This window comes from Phyllostomus hastatus, unplaced genomic scaffold (genome assembly GCF_019186645.2).
Source record: "Phyllostomus hastatus isolate PE091 unplaced genomic scaffold, TTU_PhHast_1.1 phas_contig_40, whole genome shotgun sequence".
Classification (NCBI taxonomy): Eukaryota; Metazoa; Chordata; class Mammalia; order Chiroptera; family Phyllostomidae; genus Phyllostomus; species Phyllostomus hastatus.
Genome location: NW_025333872.1, coordinates 7,782,650 through 7,804,084, shown reverse-complemented (window position 1 = coordinate 7,804,084; position 21,435 = coordinate 7,782,650). Strand labels below are relative to the sequence as shown.

At 57.1% G+C, this 21,435-nt stretch overlaps 1 protein-coding gene across 5 annotated transcripts in view; it reads right to left on the bottom strand.

The window, feature by feature from the left end:
- Positions 1-618: 618 nt before the first annotated feature.
- Positions 619-21,435, bottom strand: part of TMEM63B (transmembrane protein 63B) — a 23,635-nt gene continuing 2,818 nt past the window's right edge. For 2 of the 5 annotated variants that reach the window (XM_045842638.1, XM_045842637.1), the window contains exons 2-24: positions 17,606-17,788; positions 17,245-17,324; positions 16,961-16,999; positions 15,935-16,025; positions 14,579-14,616; positions 13,508-13,650; positions 13,361-13,412; positions 12,818-12,926; positions 12,162-12,232; positions 8,830-8,910; positions 8,226-8,349; positions 7,434-7,567; positions 7,154-7,291; positions 6,881-7,034; positions 5,941-6,047; positions 5,605-5,691; positions 5,376-5,441; positions 4,113-4,275; positions 3,447-3,552; positions 2,304-2,471; positions 1,943-2,058; positions 1,686-1,766; positions 619-1,409 (exon numbers count right to left, since the gene is read on the bottom strand). In XM_045842638.1, coding sequence (XP_045698594.1) covers positions 1,218-1,409; positions 1,686-1,766; positions 1,943-2,058; positions 2,304-2,471; positions 3,447-3,552; positions 4,113-4,275; positions 5,376-5,441; positions 5,605-5,691; positions 5,941-6,047; positions 6,881-7,034; positions 7,154-7,291; positions 7,434-7,567; positions 8,226-8,349; positions 8,830-8,910; positions 12,162-12,232; positions 12,818-12,926; positions 13,361-13,412; positions 13,508-13,650; positions 14,579-14,616; positions 15,935-16,025; positions 16,961-16,999; positions 17,245-17,324; positions 17,606-17,764 — 2,499 coding nt within the window. In that variant the 5' untranslated portion in view covers positions 17,765-17,788 and the 3' untranslated portion in view covers positions 619-1,217. Of the gene's footprint in view, positions 1,410-1,685; positions 1,767-1,942; positions 2,059-2,303; positions 2,472-3,446; positions 3,553-4,112; positions 4,276-5,375; positions 5,442-5,604; positions 5,692-5,940; positions 6,048-6,880; positions 7,035-7,153; positions 7,292-7,433; positions 7,568-8,225; positions 8,350-8,829; positions 8,911-12,161; positions 12,233-12,817; positions 12,927-13,360; positions 13,413-13,507; positions 13,651-14,578; positions 14,617-15,934; positions 16,026-16,960; positions 17,000-17,244; positions 17,325-17,605; positions 17,789-19,198; positions 19,338-20,275; positions 20,317-21,435 lie in introns of those variants that run through there. The other 3 variants (XM_045842635.1, XM_045842634.1, XM_045842636.1) reach the window with 3 other exon arrangements.

Genomic DNA, 21,435 nt, shown 5'->3' with positions numbered 1-21,435 from the left:
TGGCGCTGGGCCCAGTGAGCACTCGACACGTCTTGTGTAACCTCATGGCACACCTGCCCCCACTCAAGCAAGCTCTCTGCGGAAACGCTCGGGAGCATGTGACAGCCATTTAGCATAGTCCCAGACACGTATCACTTGATAAAATGTAGTAATGTCGACAGCAAATGACAGAATTTGGCTGACTACAGTGGCCTCATTTTCTTGCCCCTTCCCCTCCAGAACAGGTGCTGAGCCCCTTCCTGGAAGCGGCTGTCCTGGGGCCTCCCTCCTCCAGGAAGCCTTCTGGGACCAGTGTAGAACGTGTGGCTTTTCATGGCCCCTCTCCACTGAGTCTGTTTTATTTGTGTGGCTCTCAGGATTCAGAATGTTGGCCTGTGTCCCTGTCCCTCAGTCTGCGTGGCCCCACAACTGCCTCGGGGCAGGGGGTGGAGGCAGAGCTGGCTGGTGCAGGGAGAGGGGCAGCACCATCCCCGCAGGCCCTGCCCTGAGGTCCTCCTGGAGGGTCTGGCCCAGGGTCACGTGGGGACTCCAGACAGCTTCTCCAGCCCCACAGAATGGTGGCAGGACCCCCGCCAGGTGTCCAGGGCAGAGGCATAAACCAGACACCTGCCTCAGAGCTTTTCTTTCCATTTTTATTTTAAAGGAAATAAAGAAAAAAAAAAACCAGTGCAAAAACCCATTTTCCAGTGTCAGCTATGCCCACCCCCCACCCAAGGTAGCCCCCCCTGGCTCGGGCCTGACTCTTCCTCCCACTCAGCACCCCCCGCCCCCATGCAGCCCTGAGGGGCTGGAGGCTCCACTTCCCTGGAGCGCCAGGTCCCAGGGGTCCTTGGGGGAGGAAGGAACCGGGGACTGCCCTGATCCACCTGCACGCCCCCCCAGGTCTCCAGCCATGGCACCAGGTACCCATCTTGGCTCTCATTAACCCTTTCCTGACCACACTACTAGCCTGGGGGGGCACTGATCTTGGGGAACTGTGTCCACACCCCTCTGCCCCGGGACCGGCTCGGGGCGCTCCTCACTGAGGTCGGGGTCTCCTCTCCCACTCTGTGATGGGGGAGAGCAGCAAAACCCCCAGGTTTAAATACCTTAATGAAAGCAAGGGATGGGGGAGGAAGGAGCTTTAGATCTAATAAATTATTAGTGTTTCATTTTTTTAGTGTCCGTGGGGGTGGGGTGGGGGGGCAGGGCGTGGCCTCCAGGGCCCCTCCCTCCCCTTACTGGTGAATCTCATTCTCTATGAGGCTGTCCTCGCACGACTGGAAGTCTGTGTCTGTGAGGCCATCGGGTGGCATCAGCAGCTCCTCATCTTGGGACGAGGTTGATGGGGGCTCGTCCCCAGAGCTTCCAGGACCCCCATCCCCGTCCCCGTCCCCCTCGGAGTCCTGCAGCACCTGAGCGATGTATTTCTGAAGGGGGAAAAGAATGAGGCACGTGGGTGGGTGGCTGCCCCTTGTGGGTGGGTGGGGCGGTGACGGGGAGTCGCAGGGCCTACAGGGGAAGGCGCGTATCCTCTGCCCAGGGGAGGCGGGCAGCCCTGTGAAGCCAGGTCTCTCCCTGCCCTGTTCCCCACAGCAGCGGGACAGGGGACAGGCTTTCCTTTCTGGAGGATAATGGGATACCCGGCTTTGGGGCTGAGTCTCAGAGGCTGAGTCCACACTTGGCTGCAGGAGTGGGGCACTTACCGCAGATTTGGGGACAGCGGCAGCAGTAGGGGGCCGTCCGTTGCTCCTGGAGTCCACGGCATCTGTCTCGGTGTGCTCAATCTTGAGGGGCCCAGAATGAGTCAGGGGTTGGCAGGAATGCCCCCTCCCTCAGCCGCAGTCATGGCCTCACACTCTTTTGGCACCCACTGCCCCTGCCCTCAGCTCCCCACCATCCATCCCCTCACCCCCTACACACCCTTGAGATTCCGCCATCCCCTGCCCCCCTCGCCCCACACCTTGTAGTTGTGGGCACTGAGGTATTTGAAGTGTCCGAAGCAGACGTGGCAGAGACAGATGACAATGGTGATGACCAGGACGACGAACGTGAACATGGACGTGGGGGCTAGGAACCCTGTTAGGGGGGAGCAAAGAATGAGGCTGCTACCTCTCCCCTGGGCCCCCCTCCCAGGGGCCTCAACCCCATTTCGCTACCGTCTGAATGTAGTCCCGTGCTCCCACGTGCTGCAGCCTCTCCCGGGCCCCTTGCCTGCAGCCTCTCGCTATCATGGCCCTTCCTGGGGCCTGCTCTGCCTTGACTCTGGAGGGAGGCCCCTCTGCCCCCACCCACCCCAGCTCCCCGAGGGGAGGGGCCCTCACCCGTGCGCATGGTGGAGAAGAAGAGCAGCCAGAAGAGGCAGAGGATGGGTGCGGCCACCACCTGGTTCACAGCCCCCGAGTGGATCTTCTTGTCCAGCTTGGCCGGCAGGTAGGCGTAGTAGAGATTGTACCTGTCTACCAGGTGCTTCAGCAGCATGTACATGAGCCCTGGGAGAAGCCACATGGGCCCTGACCTTGGAACCAGTGCCGACAGCCCACTGCGTGTCCAGCACAGGCTGTCCTGGTCCTTCCAAGGCTGCTGAAGGGCTGGCCTCCCTTCTCCTGCCCCAGCCCCACACAGGATAGTGCCCCAAGCCCCCGGCAGGACCAGACCTCCGCTTCCTCTGCTTCAACCCCTCGATCTGCAGCCCCTCAGTAGCAATTCTACTATTAGAAATCCATTCATTTGGATCAACAAGCATCCTGTTATCATCCACAGTTTTTTCCTCCCCCTGTCCCTAAACAGATGAGCATAAATTAGGTGGTAAGTTCTACTTTCCAGGAGACTGAGGGAATGGAACTTCTGGAGGAAAACAAGGTTAGTTTGGGAGTTTGGAGCCTTCAGCAACCAGGGAGGGTGGTTAAGGGGCTAGGGTGTTATCGAGGGGAAAGCAGGGGCCACCAGTGGGGGCACTAGTTGAAGAGAGATGCTAAATTTCGGAGGAAGAGGGACTTCCCTAACTGCGCTGCTCGGCCGGGCAGCGGGCACCTCCATGAGTGGCACGGGCCCTTCCCCACCCTGGGGCCCGAGCATCTCTCCCGAGTGTACAGGGCTGTGTACAAATGTGTGCACGGACCCCGTGTGGGCGTGTGTGTGTGTGTGAGCACCTTAGAGGGTATGTGGCATGTGTCCCAGTATATACGGTTGAGTGAAAGCTTTGGTGTGGGCGAGTATGGTCGTGTTGGGATGACTGTGCCCAGGGGTCCAGCACAGCAGGTGGATCCAGCTTGAGCAGAGACGGCTTTCCCCTCCTCCCCCCAGGCCGGGTCCCAGACTGAGCCAGGAACCGGGCGGGAGGCCCAAGGGGCCGGTCTCCCAGCCGGGGCCCTGTCCACTCAGGGTGGCCTGCCTTACTAGAGTGGAGCGGGCAAGGCCCCGGGTCCCCCCGAGCAGGGCCCAGGTCCCGGCGCGGCGGTGCCTACCGAAGGGCACGATGATGGGGCAGGTGATACTGTAGGTCATGACCACCGTGAAGACGCACATCATCCAGGCGTAGGCTGCGCCAAACTGGAACTCGTAGGCCTGATGCTGGGGGGGAGATGGGCAGGAGGGTGGCTCAGGGAGAGGAGGGGCGGACTGGAGGGGCACAGGGCAGGTGGGAAAGGAGAAGGGCCAGGGAAGAAGCAGTAGGGAAAAGGAACCCCATGTCCAGGGTAGGGCAGGGCAAAGCAGGCAGAGAGAGGAGCTGTGGCTGAGAAGGAGGTCAGGGTGGGTAGTGACAGGGCATGGGGGGTGGAGCCTTCAAGGGGTCAGGGGCCAGCAGAGAGGTGGGCTTGGGAATGGGACGCGCAGAGCCCTCGTGTGGGGTTAGGGCCCGGGGACCCTATGTGTTGGGACCTGGATCTCCTCCAACTCCCATCACAGAACTCTAGACTGTCAGAGCTGGCCAGGGCCTTCAGGGTAATCTGTGTCGACCCATCGCTGTACATATGGGAAAACTGAGGCCCAGATGGGAAGGGGATAGCCCAGGGCCACAGAGCTGCGCTATCTCAGCACCCACAAGCCCCACACCCTAGCACGCTGCTGCTGTTCCTGGTTGGGCCCACCAGGGGGCGCTGTGCGAACCGAGGCGGCTCCGAGGCCGTTACCCGCTTCACGTTGCGCCTTTCCGCGGCCGAGCGCGCCAGGCAGAGCCGGATCATGTACATGAGCAGGCCCGGAATGCGCAGCAGGTCCATGGCGTTGCCGATAAAGGCTGAGGCAATGACGTAGTTCACGAAGAAGGCGCCGTTGTCGGGCAGGAACACGCACCTACGGGCACCAGGTGCTCCAGCACTGTACCCTTGGGTGGCTGCCCACCCGCTACCAGCATGACAGGCACCACACTTTCATCCCCAACGTGCCTTGTGAACAGCCATTTGTCCCCAGCCCACCCTTGGGCATCTGGGAGCCCCAGTCACCCCAGAGTGTTGACACCTCCCACACCCTCACTGTTCGTGCACACGACCTCAGAGTTCGTGCACACGACCTGAGAGTGAGCTCAGAGGCGCCCTAAGAACTTGTGTCCCATAAGGACCCATGGAGAGAGTGCTCGAGACCCCTACGGCCAGCAGTATTCAGGGCATCTGCCCTAGATCTCCACAGACAACCCTTTGAAACCCCCAAACATTCCTGAGGGTGTGAGCCCCAGGAACTCCAAGAAGGCTCTCTGCTTTAGGTCTTAACCCAAAGTCACCTCTAGAACACAAGCTCCAGAGACCCTCCCCTGGAGATCTTCAGAGCGAAGGGCCCAGGATGCTCGTGACTGTAAGTGTGAGCCCAAGGTTACTACAGATGGCCCAGAGCAAGACCCCTGGAGCTTGCACCCACATTATGGCTATGGTATGTGCGCCCTAAGACACCCTCACAGGGTTCCCCAGAGAAGGGGTCTCAGAAAGAAGCAGTCACAGCCCTGAACAGGAGCCTGACAGTTGACAGGTGTGCCCTGAACTCATGCTCTGTAAGTGCTCCAGAGTCCCCCACAGACCTCAACAATGTGGGCTCCAGAGACCCTCAGGGATACCTCTAGGAACCCCCAGGTCACTCCCACAGCATGACCAAGATCCAAGCCTCCAGACTCCTGGAGTTCATCCCAGAACCCTCACAGAAACCCCCTGTGTGGGGGCCTCAAATGCACCTTCAGGGTGACCTGGGAGTGAGCCCCAACACAGCCCCAGGGAAACCCCCAGGTATGCACCTGAGACACCCTGTGAGCCCCCTGGGATGACCCTGCCAGCCCGTGGGGCAAGCCCCTCTCCCTCCCCACCGCAGGGGCAGGGAGCTGTACTGCGCCCATCCACGGGGAAGAAAGTGCCTCTCAGACATACCCACCCTCCATGCAGTCTCCTTCCCTGGGGGCCCTGGTCACTCACTCAAACCGAATAGCTGCCTCAGCCAAGAATTTCTTGTCAAAGAGCCAGCGGAAGAAGAGGTCCAGGCTGGAGAGGAGGAGAAGGGTGGTGGGGGCTGGAATAGGGACGGGAGTCCCCGCCAAGAAGGCACTTGGCTTGGTAGGGGACCCGGGAGCCTGAACTGCCCCGTCTCCCCATCCCGAGACTCCCCACCCCGACCCCAGCTCCCATCCCTTCTCTTTGAACCCACCTGCTCAGTCCCAGCGAGGGCAGGAGCAGCACCATGAAGATGAGGAAGGTGTAGCACTTGTGCATGGTGGTCCTGTTCTCTCCGGAGCTAGGGCAGGGGTGCAGGGGCAGAGGTCAGGCGGGCCAGCCCCCGTGCTATTCTCCAGCCAATACAGTGTCCCAGGAGGGTCCCCTGGGAAGGGGGTTGCTTCTCAACGTGAGGATGCTGACACCATGCCTTTCCTGCCAGCTCTAGGACTCCCAGGGCAGGGAGCCGAGATGGCAAAGGGCTGCCCAATGGCATGGGTGTACTTCTGGGGCGCCAAAGCAAGGCACCATGTATGTGGAGGTATCTCACCGCGTCCAGTGGGCTTCAAAGAAGGCAGAGTAGTAGACGATGGTAGGGAGCAGGGCTGAGAAGCACCACAGCAGCAGGGTGGGGAAGAACTGGGTGATGATGGGGTTCTGTGGTGGGATACGGGGCGGGGATGAGTCAGGTGAGGGCAGTCCAGTAGGCCCAGCTTGCTTTGCTTGCCTGCCCCTCCCCCACTGAGCCCTGGGCTCCACGGCTCCACGGCTCCACGGCCCCACGGCCTTCAGACCCCTAGGTTAGAAGTCCAGGGCATCTGGAGGCTAAGGGTTGAGGGTGGGGGCCAGGGCCATATTTACAACCCCAGGGTGAAACATGTTAGTTAGCCATTTGTTGGTCCCTACTATGTGCCAAGCATTGATCATGTACATGACATGTATTCCTCACAACATTATCCCATTTCACAGATGAACAAACTGAGGCTTACTAGATTACCCAGCTAGTAAGTAGAGGCGTGGGGATTTGAACCCAGAAATTCTACATCTTATCTATTGTGCTATTATCATTAAGTGATTTTCAAACTACCTTCCTTTGAACTGAGTGGCAGGAGGGGTGAAGGGAGACCAGGTGAAGTGGCCCCCCTACCTTACTGCCATCTGTGCAGCCTTGCTTTTCCACACCGGGTTTCAGGTAAGACTCCTTTTGATAAAGGCTTTAAGTTTGGAAGCCCAGTACCTAGTCTGAACCTTCCCTTCTTCTGCTGGGGAGAATGAGGAATGAGAAGGGAACTATCCGAGGTCACATGGTCAGTTAGTACTGGGCCTGGGCTCTCTTTCCTGGGGTCTCTCTTGGTGTTTGCACCTGAGAAGGTGGCCTCTCCTGGGGGAAAGTGGCCAGGAACCCACGGGAAGAACACAGTGGGATCTGCAGCCCACAGTTGCGTGGGAGCTTTTTGGTGGGGCAGGGTTGCAGTGGGATATGGACTCACGTTGAGGTACTCCACGGGCTTGGTGACGTTGAACTTGTCCATGGTGGTAATGATGATGGCCGGGGTGGTGAGGAAGAAGAGGAGGATGAAGAGGACGACATTGATGACTAGGCAGCGCAGCCACCAGATGAAGCCTCGTATGGAGAGGTGCTCCCTGGGAAGGCCGAGGAGGCAGTCATTCCAGGGACTAGATGCCCTACTGGTGGCACCTAGGACCCTCCCCTCCTACCCACCGGAGCCCAGCCAGGCCCACGAAGCCTGCCCTTTGCTCACCAATAGATGTTCTGGGGGTCTGGGGCGTAGGACACGGTCCAGTTGGAAATGTGCAGGGACTCGCTGCAGGACGAGGAGCGTGGCTCCCCACGGCAGGTGCAGCCCTGGCATTTACACACGTTGAAATCCTTCAGGATACTGTGGGGATGGACACCAGTTATCGCAACACCAGTCGACGGGGACCCGACTGCCGACCGCTGGCCATGAGTGCAGGGACCTGGGAGCCCCGGACTAGTCACGGGGGCTGGGGCCGGGGTGGGCAGGCCAGAGGGAGGCTCACATGGCGGTGATGGTCTCATTGTGGAAGGTGACAAAGGCCATGCCAAGAGGCTTCTCGTTCACCTTCTCCTTCTCCCGCTTGTAGTCCTCCTTCAGCTTCTGCTCCAGCTTCGTGTAGTACTCGATGGCCTCCACCTGCAAGGAGGACGAAGCAGGTTCTGGGCAGAGAGCTGGGCCAGTGCCCGCGGACCAGCCGCACTCACCCGGACCTTCCTACAGGCCAAGCGCTGCTTTCAGCTCTGTCTCTCATAGCAAACCTATGACGTAGGCACAATTAACCCCATCTTACAGATGAGGAAATGGAGGCACAGAACCATCAAAAAACTTGCCTAAAGCCACAGAGCCAGTACATACAGCACAATGCTGTCCTTTTGGCCGACCTCTTCTGATTCAGGGTTTGAAACTTTGGTCAGTGTAGGGGCAGGGGACAACCCAACCGTGGGAACGGGGCTTCAAGGGCTGCAGGGACAGCAGGCGGAGAGCCACTGAGAGAGGGGCTGCACCCTGTGCCTGGCCCCGGCTCCAGCTCCAGCCTTAACTCCTCTGGGAGTCAGCTTGCCTTTGGGTGCTTATGTGCAGGGCCTCTGTGTGTGTGTGTGTGTGTGTGTGTGTGTGTGTGTGTGTATGCCTGTGTGCACCGACAGGGTGGGGGACATGTGCCACGGAGAACATCCGTCTCTGCTGCGACCTGTCTCCTCAGGACCTTCCAACTCCTCCCCATGCCATCAGGAGCTCTGGGGCCCTGAGGTGTGCGTGGAGGCCGGGCACGCCCCTTGGCCAGCCCACCTCGTACCTGCTCACAGCCTCGAACCACACAGCAGCAGAGGTGACCACAGGGCTTGGGGTTGATCATAGTGGGGACATTCTCTTTGCTTTGGAGGTTTGTGAAGTACTGCTTTCCCCGCTCAGCCTTCTTCCTGTGGAAGCCAAGCGCCCAGTCACGTACTGCCTGGCTGGGAGGGCCAGTGGGGAGGCCAGCCCAGGGGTCATTCGTTCGCTCCCCAAGCTCCGGGGCATCTTGCTCTTGGGTTTGTTTAGGATGCGTGGTTCAAATATGTCCCCATTCCAGGGCCCCAGGGTCTCCCCACCCATCCCTTGAAGACCAGAAATTCTTCCTACAGCCTGGCCTCAATTTCCTATACTGCAGTTGAAGAAGGGTCTGTCCTCAGATGAGGTGGGGATGGTAAGCCCCTTTACTTCTGTGACAGCTCTAACCTCCAGGCCCTGCTCTCTGCAGAGCTGAACTGATAAGCACTCCAGGGGCCAAATTAAAGTCAAATGCCCTTGGGAACACCCAGAAAGGGAGCCAGCCTCCTGTTTGGCAGCCATGACGCCCTCCACAATGGGCAGGGGGCCCTCAGGTGTCGCCCCCCACCTCCAGTCCCTGTCCCCATTACCTCTCTGCATCGAGGAACATAAGACGAGCCACGTTGTAACATGGGCGGGCTTCCAGAACCGTGCAGTTGGGGTAGGCCTCCCTGAAATACAGTCCACCATCATCTTCTGCGGGGACCCTCCCCCTGCCCCCAACTTCCATGCGTGACCCCATCACCTTCAAGATACCACCCCCCAATTCAAGCTCCCTCATTCTTCATCTATAAAAATGAGAGTTCCTCAAGAATAAAACATTGAAATTCCTCCTCGAGCTTATCTGAGCGGAGGCAGTGTGCACGCAGAGGCGGGGGGGCCGTGTGAGCACAGCGTGGGCGGATGGCCCAGGACATGAGTGCACACTGCGTGGTGCCAGGGCGGCCACAGCTGTGGTCTGATTCTCGTCCAAGGCTGTGAGCTTTAAGTGAGGAGAACCTGTTTTTGCTCATGAGTTGTTCCTTTACCTTGTTCCCAGGAGATCTGGGTACAGGCTAACACTTAGCCTTGACTATGAACTGACCCTAACCAAGCCACAGTCTACAGAATCATCTCTGCCCCAAGACCAACCAGAGATTGATCTTGAACCCTGACCTGATATTGAACTCTAACCCCAGAGACTGATCCTTTACTCTGACCCAAACTGATCCATAACTCAGTCCAAAGACTGACCCTCTAACCCTGACTGAAGATAGACCCCAACCTTGACTTGAGACTGACCAGAGAGGCCATTCCTGACTCCCAGTACCTGGTCCCTGGCAGGGCTCGAGGGATACCTACGGAGTGTGGGAGCAGTTCCTTTTACATTCTGATCACACCCTGCTCCTTGATCTTAATCCCTAATGTAGGCTGAGCCCCATTAAAAAAAAAATGCAGTGGATTGAGCACTGGCCTGAGAACCAAAGGGTCACTGGTTTGATTCCCAGGCAGGGCATATGCCTGGGTTATGGGCCAGGTTCCCCAGTAGGGGGCGCTTGAGAGGCAACCACACATTGAGGTTTCTCTCCTTCCCTTCCCCTCTCTAAAGATAAAATCTTAAAAAAAAATTATGAAGCACCACTAAGTGTTAAAGATGCATTAGATACTACATTAAAGTAACAAGATAAACTGCACAAAACCATGGAAATTTGGAAACTGAAACCTGATGGGCTTCCTGAAAAGCACTTCCCAGACCTTTTCTGGGAAGATGTTGTTTTCAAACCACTGTAGGGATCCTCTTTGGAAGGGCCTCACCACCCTGCGGCAGGGTGAGCCCTCATTCTCACTCAGCTGATCTCTAGTCCCTTAACCCCCAGCACACAGGCTCCCTGACTTTGCACTCAGGACATTCCCTAACTCTGCTGGGTCAGTCCTCCAATCCAGATAGTCCCACAGATAGACTCCAATCCAGGCCTGGACCACAAGCCTTGCCAAATGCGGTCAGCTAGCCCCGGAGCTCCGTGATGACAAGGCTGCCTCTTGTATTTTACCATATTCCCACAACTGGGCCCACAGCGTGCACATAGTAGGTGCTTAATAAACATGTATGTGCCGAATGATTTGATCAATGAAATGGCTATTCCATAATATTCATTCCAGTGATCCCCAAAACTCCCATTGGGAACAGTCCCCCATCCCTGCTTATAGGCTAACTACCAATTTTACTGTAATCACAGACCACTTCCTAAACAGAGCCACAGAAGACCGGTCTCTGAAAGACAACTTGGACTGTGCGCTCCCCACAGATAGCCACCATGTCTGGTTCTTCCTTGTCTCCCTGGTGTGACGCACACAGTAGGTGCATAACAAAGGTGTGCTGCATGAAGGAAGGCTTGGCTAGTGGGGTTCACTCCCCCCGAGCATGCATGTCTCTGCTAAATGGTGACCCTGTCCGAAACCCCACCCCGGCCCGCCGTCCACACACCCTTCCTGACTCCTTCGCTCTGCCCTTCTTCCTGCTTTGGTTTTCTTCTCAGCACCTACCCTGCTCCACACGGTGCCTGTCACTAGTTCACGTGTTTACTGTCCTCCTCGGCCCACTCGAACGTGAGAAGATGAGGGCAGGGGCTTTTTCTTTTCCACTGACTGTTACTTCCCCGCTCTGACTCCAGTGCAGCCGCGGGGCAGCGCAATGGACGCTCGTGACCAGGAGACTGGTCGGTGCAAGCTAACAGCTGATTCTAACTGGACAGTAATATTACGGTGTCACCTAATTCTGAGCATACACCATCCTTAATCCCACACTGCCCCTAATGCTGATCACAGCTTGAGCTCCAGACAGGACCTCAAATTGTTCTCTCAGACTGCCTGAGTTTGAGTCGCTGTTGATCTGTGACTTGTATGAGGGCAGGGCCTCTCTCACTTATTTCTGCCTGGTGCGTAGATGGTGACTAATAAATGCCTGCTGAATGAGCCGGGTGTTTATCTACCGATGCTGATCGCAAACCCGTCATTTTCCTGCAACACGGAGGTGTGGAATCTGACCCTGACCAGGTGCCGACTCCCGATGCTGTCCTGATCCGGGGCAGCACCTGACCTCTGGTCCCGGCCAGTTGGCAGCGAATCCAGATCTCACTGAATCCCGATCCTGACTGGAGACGCCATGACTCGGACCGTATGTGTCTCTTATCAAGACCACTGGCCAACTCCTAATTCTGACCACAGACTGACCCCATCTTTGATCGCACCCTGGACTGGCTGCTAAAGCTGACCTCTGTACTGTGAACCCCTGAGAGTTTGATAGCCTTTTACTCATTTGTATAGTCCCAAGGCCCACCACAGGGACTTAGGCCTTAGTGCCTGAGAAAGTCTGCTGGATGGACAGATGAGTGTATGCTAGGGCCCCAACCCTGTTCACGGACTGCTCTGGCCGCCTGGGACCCCTTCCCATGGAGACAGACGTCTTGAGTTGAAAAGAACCTGAGGGGTCACGGACCAGGTGCTCCAGGGCTTCCTGATGGCCCACTGGGAGTCAAGGAGCTTCTCCCCGCCAGTCCACGCACAAACTCCAGAATGTCACATATCACTTTGAAGAAGCCATACACTATGGACCCTTGGGCAACAACCCATGAACCAGTTCGAGCTGGAGAAGGCAGTGGGGGTTGGGCAGGGAGGGGGGCACTGTGTGGGAGAGTGGACTCACTTCTCAAGTATTCCAAGCATTTCTCTTGTGTTCCTAGAGATGCCTATCGCCCAGCCCAAGTGTTGGGCTGCCCTAGAGTCAGAGGATTCTTTAGCCTAACCTCCACCCTCACTATGGCCCAGACCTCCGAGTGAGAGGAGTGAGAGGCATGTGAGGGGGGTCTTGGGAGCTGAAAGGCAAAGAAGGGTCTGCAGGGCCTGAGGTTGTGGGGGGTAGGGGAGGGTAGGCGTGGCTACTCACTCAAAATGCTTCTTGATCTTTTCTGACTCTGCGTATTTGGAGATTCCGTTAATAAAGAGAGTCCGCTTCACCTGGAGTGAGAGGCAAGTGAGAGGGGCCAGAAGATGTAGGGAGGGGGTGGGGAATGGGGGAGCAGAGAGGAGCAGACAGGGGTGGCAGAGGCCGTGGTGAATTTCTGATAGTAATCAGGCAGTGAGCCTAACGAAAGAGCCATCTGGCCCCTGGCCCCTCGAGGAGTTGGGGGAGGAGAGTGGGGGAAGACCCAGAGCAGCGGCTGGCATGGAGTGTGGGCATTCACCACTAGTGTAGTGGGTAAGTTTTACTTTATCCGCTACCATAGGGAATTTTGCCGCCACATCACCAACCACAGCTACCTCCCTAGTGCCAGGCACAGCACGGGGGCTTTCCACGTGTCGCCTTACTCCACCTTCCCTCCAACCTCGGGAGAGGCACTGTTGCAACGTTTGTCAGAAGAAGAAACCAAGGCTTGAGGAGGCGACAGACTTAGAGTATGGGAGCTCCTGAGCCATTGAGCCAGGATTCAAACCCAGCTGGCCTGACTCTGGGGCTGGCATACCTCAGAGCCAAGGCAACAGGGGCCTGGGGGGGGAGGGAAAGGGCTGGGCACAGGGCAGACAGGGCTCTGCCGCACTCACCAGGTCGTCCTCCTTGTAGCGCATCTTGGATGTGTGTCTGCGCATGCTGTAGACGGTGAGCAGCAGGTACAGGAAGGCGAAGGAGGTGTGCAGCCATAGCAGGTTGTTCCTGGGCAGAGCAGAGGGTATGGAAGCCTCAGGGGCTAGGAACACACTCAGACGCCCCCAACCTCCTGACGTATGGGGCCCCTCTGCTGCCACCAGTCTTCCAGAACTGACAACCCACAGGGTGGGCCCCACACCCCACATCCCCTAGACCCAAAGACTGTTCCATTCCAACAGTCTTTGAAATGCCCCAGAGGTCACCTCTTCATGCCCTACCCACTGGCTACATCACCTGCCTCCGGCCCCTAGTCAGCCGTGCCAGCGCAAGGCCACACCCTCTTCTTCTTCATCTGGTCATCCCTGGCGATCCACACAGGGTTCTGCCTCTTCTGTTTCCCACCCCAGCTCTCGGGGCACCACAGCCTCAACCTCAGCCGCCGGTCCCCCGAACGCTCCCCCTTTCCTCCCCTCTGTTAGGGCCCAGCTCCTTAAAATTACCCTGATTTCAAGTTGGCAATGGTGGTTCTCCCAAAGCTGTAGGCATTGTTCTCTGGGGGTGGGAAAAGGGAAAGGCCGATGGTGGGGTCAGGGCCTGTCCCCTCTTGCCCCTCCTCTCTCCACCCTACCACCCTGGCCCTCACTGACCCAGCAGGTCCCCTGAGAAGTTGACAGGCAGCACGATGCCTACGGAGAGAACGCCCACGACAACCAGCAGCCCGATGATGTGCCGCTGGAAGGACAGGTAGTGCACAGCATCACCCCCGCACTTGTCCCGGATCTCGTCGTCCCTGCGGTGCAGCCGGACGAAGGAGTCAGGTGAGGACCAGGGCCACAGAGGGGCCACGACTTGCCTGCCCTTACCTACCCCTACCCACATCCACCACAGCCCCTGCCAATCGGGCAGCAGTGTGGGGTAGAAATGGGGTCTCTGAGTCCCACATCTTCTAGGAAGGGAGAGGAAAAGGAGGGGAGGGGGAAGGAGAAAAGAAAGATGCAGGAGAAAGGGAGGGAAAGGGGATGAATAGAGAGAAGAGGAATAGCAGAGGGGAACAGGAAGGTGAGAGGGAGGAGTAAAAGGAGGAGGAAGACTGCAGAGAGAAGGAGAAATGAGGAAAGAGAAAGATGGAAAAAGGGAAGCGGGAGCAGGAGGCTGGATGGAGGTTTGGGAAGCAGCGGCACCTTATGGGCGCTGGTGCAACACAGTACACGGTACACTTGGGGGGGCTCTGGGGGCCGGGTGCGGGGGCAGTGCTGACCTGTCCAGCTTCCTGCCTCTCTCAGCGCTCACTGCCTGCCTGCTGCACTCTGGCTTGACCTCCTGACTTCTGCCTGCCGGACACTGGCTCTTGTCTGCTGCTGGCTGGCTGCTCCCAGCCTGCCCGCTGCCCCTACCCGCTGGCTGCATGGACGCTCTGAGGCGGGGGCTCCAGCCCCTGCCCTCGGGGCGGCAGGGAGAGCTGTGGATAGAGCAGGGCCTCTCAGGCAGCGGGGCACTAGGAGACCACAGCAGGGGTGGGGGTCAAGTGAAGCCAGCTCAGGGGCAGCAGAGTCCAGGACCCCAGGGCCTGGCCTCCTGGAGTGGGGAGGGAGGAGGGTGCTGGGCTGGCTAGGAGCCCTAAGGCCCTCCAAGCTGCTGGGCTTTGGATTTTGTTGGGAGATGACAGGTTCTGAAGTTTCTCTGTTTCTTTCTTTACAGCCTGAAGACCATTCACTTACTTTATCCTGAAGATGGCTGTCAGCCAGGAACAGAAACCCTGGGGGGACAGAGGGCTGTCAGCTGCGGCCCCAGCCTCCCGCCCTGAAGCTCCCCTTGCCCCTCAGGTCCCGCTCACCCTGGTGCAGCTCCCACAACCCCTCAGTTCACCCCAGAAAACAGTTCACCCCAGAGAGGGAGACAGGGAAGGCGTCAGCCTTCGGAGAAGAAAAGGACCGAGGCTAAAGTCCACACTCCTATGCCCAGGGCTACGGGCCCACACAGGGCAGGATCGGGCTGGGTCCTGCAGTTGTGCGGGCCAAGGCACAGATGGCTGGGATTCGGGGCTCTAAAAGAAGAGTTTGCAACATGGCTGCCAAGAGCAGAGGCCTGAGCCACACTGCCTGAGACCCTGACACTTATCTCCTAGCACACCTCAGCGGACGAAACCCCAGGTCGCCATGAGCCACAAGCTCCCACCTGCGAGCCCCCAGGCCTGTCTTCAGGCAAAGCCCCACTCAGAGGAGGGGAAATGTGGGGGAGGGATGGCAGGGAGAACCCACCCCCACCTTCCTACCAGGTAAAGACCCAGGCTCAACACAGGATGGGGGAGAGAGGTACCCGGCCAGGACACAGGACTATGCCACCTGCTGCCAACATCACCTGAGTCTGGGGACCATCCGGACGCCTCCAGCTGGCACGGGCAATATTTTTGTTTAGCCACTTACCAGGATGAGTCCAATTCAGGAAGCTGACAGGCCCCCAGCTTGAGCTGGACTGACCAGAGCCATCCTGGGGCCTGAAGATTGGAGTTCTGACCAGGACACTTACCCTGGCAGAATGACGGGGGCCAGGGGGTAGCGCCAGAGTGCGGGGCGTGACGTGAAAGGGGCCTGGGGACTGCTGTGAGTCACCAGGCACAATCCTTATCTTCAGGGGCCACTGCAGCTCAGCCCCAATCCACAAGCAGGTCAACTGGCCCTACCTGCCCAGCCAGGGGCTGCCAGCCTGCAACCTCTGAGCAACACAAAGATTCTGTATGCTTTGCTAGGCAGTATGAAAAACTCATGATTACTTCTAAGACCATGTCTAAGGAAAAATGGGTCCTTAGGATTAATCGACAGAGGCGGGCACAGAACTCTCCTGTGGTACGAGTTTGAAATCTTGGAGTAGGCTTATGCGAGTCTGGAGGCTGACATCGGGGAGAGCCAGGAGTTCTGGGTCTGGGTGGTTCTCCTGCGGCTCTTAGGGGAGCACTGCCTTGCTGAGCAGGCCATACTCCATAGGTGCCCGACTCTGCTCTCTGGAAGCTGGAGCATGCTCAGCCCACACACCCTGAGGAGGAGGGGGTGGCTAAGAAGTCTGGGGAGGGCACTCACGTTGTCTCTTTGGTCAAAGTCGACGGAGCTGGAGACAGACGTGAGACGTTCATACCGGTCGTGACTGTCCCCGTGCATAGCTGAGGCCACACTGGGGGTGAGGAGATGGGAGATGAGAAAGCCTGGTGAGTCTGAGCCCCTGGGGAGCCAGGGGAGAAGTGGTGGGCTCCCTCTGCAGAGTTCCAGGGGTTAGACAAGGCACAGAAAGCGCAGTGGCTGAAGCAGGAGGAAGTGCACTCTCCCTGCCTCCCTCAAATTGCCTCTTCCCTTCAGTGGCGTCTGGGGGAATAGACCCAGGCAGTGGGGGAAGGGAAGAGAGTACCTTCATCATCGCCCCTTGGAGACTAAAGTGAGAATAAGTGAGAGTGTGACCTGGCCCTGCAGTTTCAGAGCAGACAAAGCCAGTGTTATGCACAGAGCAATGGGAGCTGAGGAAAGGATGGACTAGGAGGGCCCCAGAAGGTGGGGCTCAGGGAGTTTTGGGAAGTCTCCCAGGTGGGCCCTACTCGCCCTCTTCCGTGACCCCAGCAGCTGCCGAAACTCCAACATCAATCCTACAGAGACCATGATGTGACACAAAGGGCCGGACTCGGGGCTCCTTGAGCAGCCCCCCTCCCAGGCCTCCAGAAGAAGTGAGCAGGGAACCCTGGAACATGAAGAACTAGCTGTCAGGGAAGCCACTGGTGACCCCCAATCTTGTCTCTGTGACCAACAGGGTGAGTGTGCTGTGAATTTCCAGGAGGGTGGCCCCTGCACTCCAACCAGCCGTGGCGGGGACGGCCGGGTGCACGGGGAGGAGCTCCTCCCAGGCAGAGAGCCAGATGGAGCGGTGGGGGAACGAGACAGAGACAAGTTAGGGAGCCCCCTGCTCTGCAAAGCACACCGCCTGCGTTAATCTGAAAATGAGCCTGCAGAGGAGAAAACTGCAAAGAGAAACCAACAACTTGGCCAGAGGAGAAGAGAAGCATGAGAGAAGAAAAGAGAAAGCTTGTTTAGTGGGGATGAGGGGGCTGGTGCCCCACATACTATTCCTGTTCCACTCGGTCCCTCTCCTGTCGCCGAAGCCTGGGGACAGAGAACAGACAAAGTTAAGCCGGGGGGGGGGGGGTGGTGCAGGAGGGTGCCTGGGGACTGGTAAGGGACAAAGGCCCAACTGGGGACCTCATGGTCCCCATGCCTGCTCTGGGACTGGTCCCTCCTTATCCCCCGACAAAGGGGGATGACAGAGGGCTGGCTCTTTCTTATACCTGAGGAGTGTGGAACAAGTGTGTGTGCATGTATAAGGGTGGGTAAGAGTTTCTCAGCTTTACCTGTCTGCATCTGTCACCAAGGCCAGCCGCCCATAGTCCCAGGCCACCTTGCGGAGGATGGAGAACACGAACAGCAATACCTGAGGGAAGAGGAAGTAGTTGGCAGGTGGAGAGGTCACCTGCCCACTGGATTAGCCTGAAGAGCAGGGGGAGAGGGGCCAGAATCTTGTTTTGGAAGGGGGTGGCCCTGGCTTGGGTGCATGGTCAGAGGCTAGGCTTGGGCTGTGTGACAGGGATACCTCCTGTAGTGAAATTAAGCCTGGGGAGTCGGGGTCAGGTGGGAGAGCAGTTAGAGCTGCAGGTGTCAGCAAACTGTACAGAGAGTGGGTGCCGAGGGTGTGGGTGGCATGTGGGCACTCACGAGGAAGCACATGAAGTCGAGAGCCAGGACGGTGGGGACGCCCCCGAAGGGCAGGCCCTGCAGGACGGTGCTGCGGATGCGGGCGCTGTAGCAATAGTCCTTGGGGTTGCTGTTGTTGAGGGCCGTGGTGCCCAGTGTGGCCAGCAGGAAGGGCAGCATGGCTGCTACTGCCGCATGGTCCTCCTGGGCAGAGGGCAGAGGGCAGAGTGGTCAGCTGGGCTCAGCCCCTGTCCCTCTCAGAGCTCTGGCAGGGTGGGTGTGGGGAGGGGGAAGTGAGGGCAGATCACCGGGATGCCTGGGGGGGTGGAAGCTCTGGCCTCTAGAGATAAGGGAGGGCCTGGAAAAGGGAGGGTTAAGTCACATAGATTTACCTTCACTGGCTCTCAGGCTGTGGCCCCACTCTGGGCCAGGGGAACTTGGCCCAGATCCGGCCTGGGTGGTTTTTCTAAGCGGGAAGCTATCTGTGAGCCTAATATCTATCACCCACCCCTACACACACACACACACACACACACACACACACACACACGCACGCACACACGTGCGTATGGACACACGTGCATACACGCTCCAAATGCATCTCAGTCTCTCCTTGTCTCAGGCAGGGGGCTGAGCTGAGCCTGAGGAAAGATGAGGAAGGGTCCTAGGCCTGAGGATCCAAGGATAAAGGGAGGGGTCTCTAGGCCAAGGGAGGATGGGTCAGAAGCCAGCACCCCACTCTAAGCTTCTCTTTTCGTCCCTAATAGAAAAATGGCATGTTTTCATATTCTTAGAGTTTTCAACTCTGTTAATCATCTTCCCAATACAATTGGCTTCAAAATAAGATGTTTAGTTTCCGAGCTGCCCACTCTGTCCCCAGAGTAGGGGTCTGAGAACAGGTTCAGAGTGGGAAGTCAGTTAAAAGGTAGGACTTCTGGATCTGCGTTACTTGCCTGGCTCCAGTCCCTGCTGCTTACTGTCATTCCTTTCTCCCTGCCTAGGCAGCAGCTACAGCTCTCTCCCCTCCGACTTCCTCACCTGTCTCCAATGATCTCTGCACAGAAGTCACCTGAGAGCTGTGAGGACTATAACTCCCAGAGTGCCCCACTCCTCTGACTCCGGAGCAGGGCAGGCTGGGAATGCCGTGCCTCCAGCGAGCTTTTCCATTGGCAGAGGGAGGAGGAGTGGGCGGGGGCCTCTTAGGTCGCCCAAATCCCCTGCTGCTAGGGTGGTGCCCTCCAGTCCAGGTTCCTGCCACTGCCAGGCTGTTCAGCCCTAGATGGTCCGAGGGTTCGAGGGAATGGAGCGGGGAAGAGGAAGGAAGGGGCAGGGAGCCCAGACGCCTGGATTTTGGAAGTGCCTGGGGACGGGCGAAGCAGGGCTCTGGGGAGGCTCCCACGGCGCCGAAGTGCGGCCGTGGCATCACTGCCCCACCTCCGTCTTAATGGAGGGCCCCTGGGGACCCCTTCTGCTGGCAACACTGAAGCTCTGCCTTTGGGGTGGAGGGTCTCCAGGGAAGAAAAGAAAGCAGACAAAGAGAAAGAACAACAAACCCAGAATCGGTGACTGCAACTCTGGGAGCAAGTGTCTCCCAGCCCCCCCGGGGTGACTCACAGAGTTTTTCCTTGCCCACCAATCGCTGCCTCCCTCCAACATTTCAACTGCAGGGCAAGAGGCACCAGATCTTAGATGGGGGGAGGGGAGCTGGCGTTGTTTATGCCTTCCACTTGGTCCCAGGGAGTCTCTGAAAAGCCTGTTAGGAAGACTAAGAAAGTAACTGCCTTGTGTTTTATGCCTCCCTCTTCCTTCCCAGCCCAAGTTGCCTTAAAAAATAAACGAACCCTCACCCCCCACTAACTTAGTAATTACAGCAAGTGCCATTTATCAAGTATCACTGTTTCAAGAATACATACATGATTTCATTTAAGTCTTAACAATCCTGAGTTGGATGTCACTGGCATTTTAAGATGAGAGCACAAAGGCTCAAAAAGGTTAAGCAACTCCTAAAGTCACACTACTAATAAAATGACGGACCCGGGACTCAAACCTAGGTGGACTTTCTAAGGCTAGAATACTTTTCAGGGCACTGCAGTGCTTTTCTGATGTGCCTGGAACAGGACTCTACAGACCCTGGAAGCTTTGTATGTGCTCATGAAATGTTCTCTGGCCAGAGAGTACTGGAGTGCTGTGGGCACGCGTGTGTTTCAGTTTGTGAGTGCATGCTGTGTGTATTGGTGTGTGTGGGAAGCTAAGTGACTGCATGGCAGTCTACAGAAATGCAGTGAGTGTTCACTTCTAAGTGGGGGTGTGTGTGTGGGTTTGTCTGGGAGACTGGGTGTGTGAACACAAGGTGCTCAGAACTCTAGGGTACCAGGGGAAGGTAAAGGTAGGTATAGGTATCTTGGTTTTGTGGTAGTTGAGGGGCATGTACATTAGTTTCCCCCTTAACTCCCAATGCCAACGCACTCCAGAAATCAATAGAGCCCATTCTCACTCCTTGCCCATTTTTCTCCCCAACTCCAAGGCTCCACCAGGCCAGAATGTAATGGGTACAAACACCCGGAGCACCAGCCCCTTTTGCATCCTCTCCTCCTGGAGGGAAGGTGTGGAATATTCTCGGAGTTTCTATATTAAGGGAACCTGGTAGTGTGGGTGGGGGAGTCCAGGCAGATGCTCAGTAACTGAAATCACCATGTTCATCTGGGGACTCCTTTTCAGTCACAAAGCACTCTTCCCTCCAAAATGGCATGGATCTTCCACCTACACCTGAGGAAAGCCAGGCAGTCTCAATCAGATCATTACTCCCATTTTCAGGGACCCAGGGAAGAGAAGCCACTTGCAGGAGGTCACATGGCAGGTAAGGGGTGGAGCCAGGGCTGGTGGCTCTGCTGGCTGACAGAGTTGCTCCAAGCTCTTAATTGTGGGGGTGGGGCTGCTGGGCTGAGTTTCACCTAGGGCGGCTGTTCCTTTACTGAGAGCAGCTGAGAAGGAAAAGAATGAGGCAGAATTTGGGGTGGGGGGCGGTAGGTAATAGGGGAGGAGGGCATTTCCTCCATTCCACAGGGCTGCTGGAGCCAGCTGTATCCCAGAATTTCTCTAGCCTGACACAGGCTTTTAGCCGGAAGTTTGTAGAGAGAGCGATGGAAGATTTTATTTCTAGCTAACTGAAGGTTGTTATTTTACCGTTAAGAAGCGTGTACATTGTAGGGGTGGGGGAGTTTTAAGTTACAAGTTCTTTCCTAGAGTTACTTGGGAAGATTTAATTTAGGCTTGGGCTCACAAGAAGGCAGTATGTCTATTGGGAGGAGACGGAGACAGAGGCTAGCTCTGTTACTATGCAACCTGGGCCTCAGTCTTCTAATCTGTAACAGAATTATATCCTTGCTCTGCCCCTATTAACTTCAGAGGGATGGGCAAAGTGTATCCACGAATGAGGATAAAATTAGTAGGAAAAGAATGTACTAATCAAATACTTCTTTAACTCTTATTCTGTGCCAGGCACTGTTCTAAGCGCTTTACAAATATTAACTCATCTACTCCGCATCACGACTCTAGGAGGGCAGTGAGGTATGGGGGGTGGGGGGTGCATAACCTGCTCACGCAGCCAGTCTCTGGTAGATCCCGATATGGACCCAGGCAACCTGGTCAGAGGCTATGCTCTTAACCACTGCACTTTGCTGCCTGGGCCAACCTCAGAGCCACTTCCAACAGAGAGCTGAGGACTGCCCCACAACTCTGGAGAAATGCCACACCCTATTTTCTGCCTGTTTGCTTTCCCTCTTGCTTGTAGCTTCCAGACTTTCCACTCAGGCCCTAGGTTTGTGATTTTAGGGTCTGAGGCAGGTGTAGGG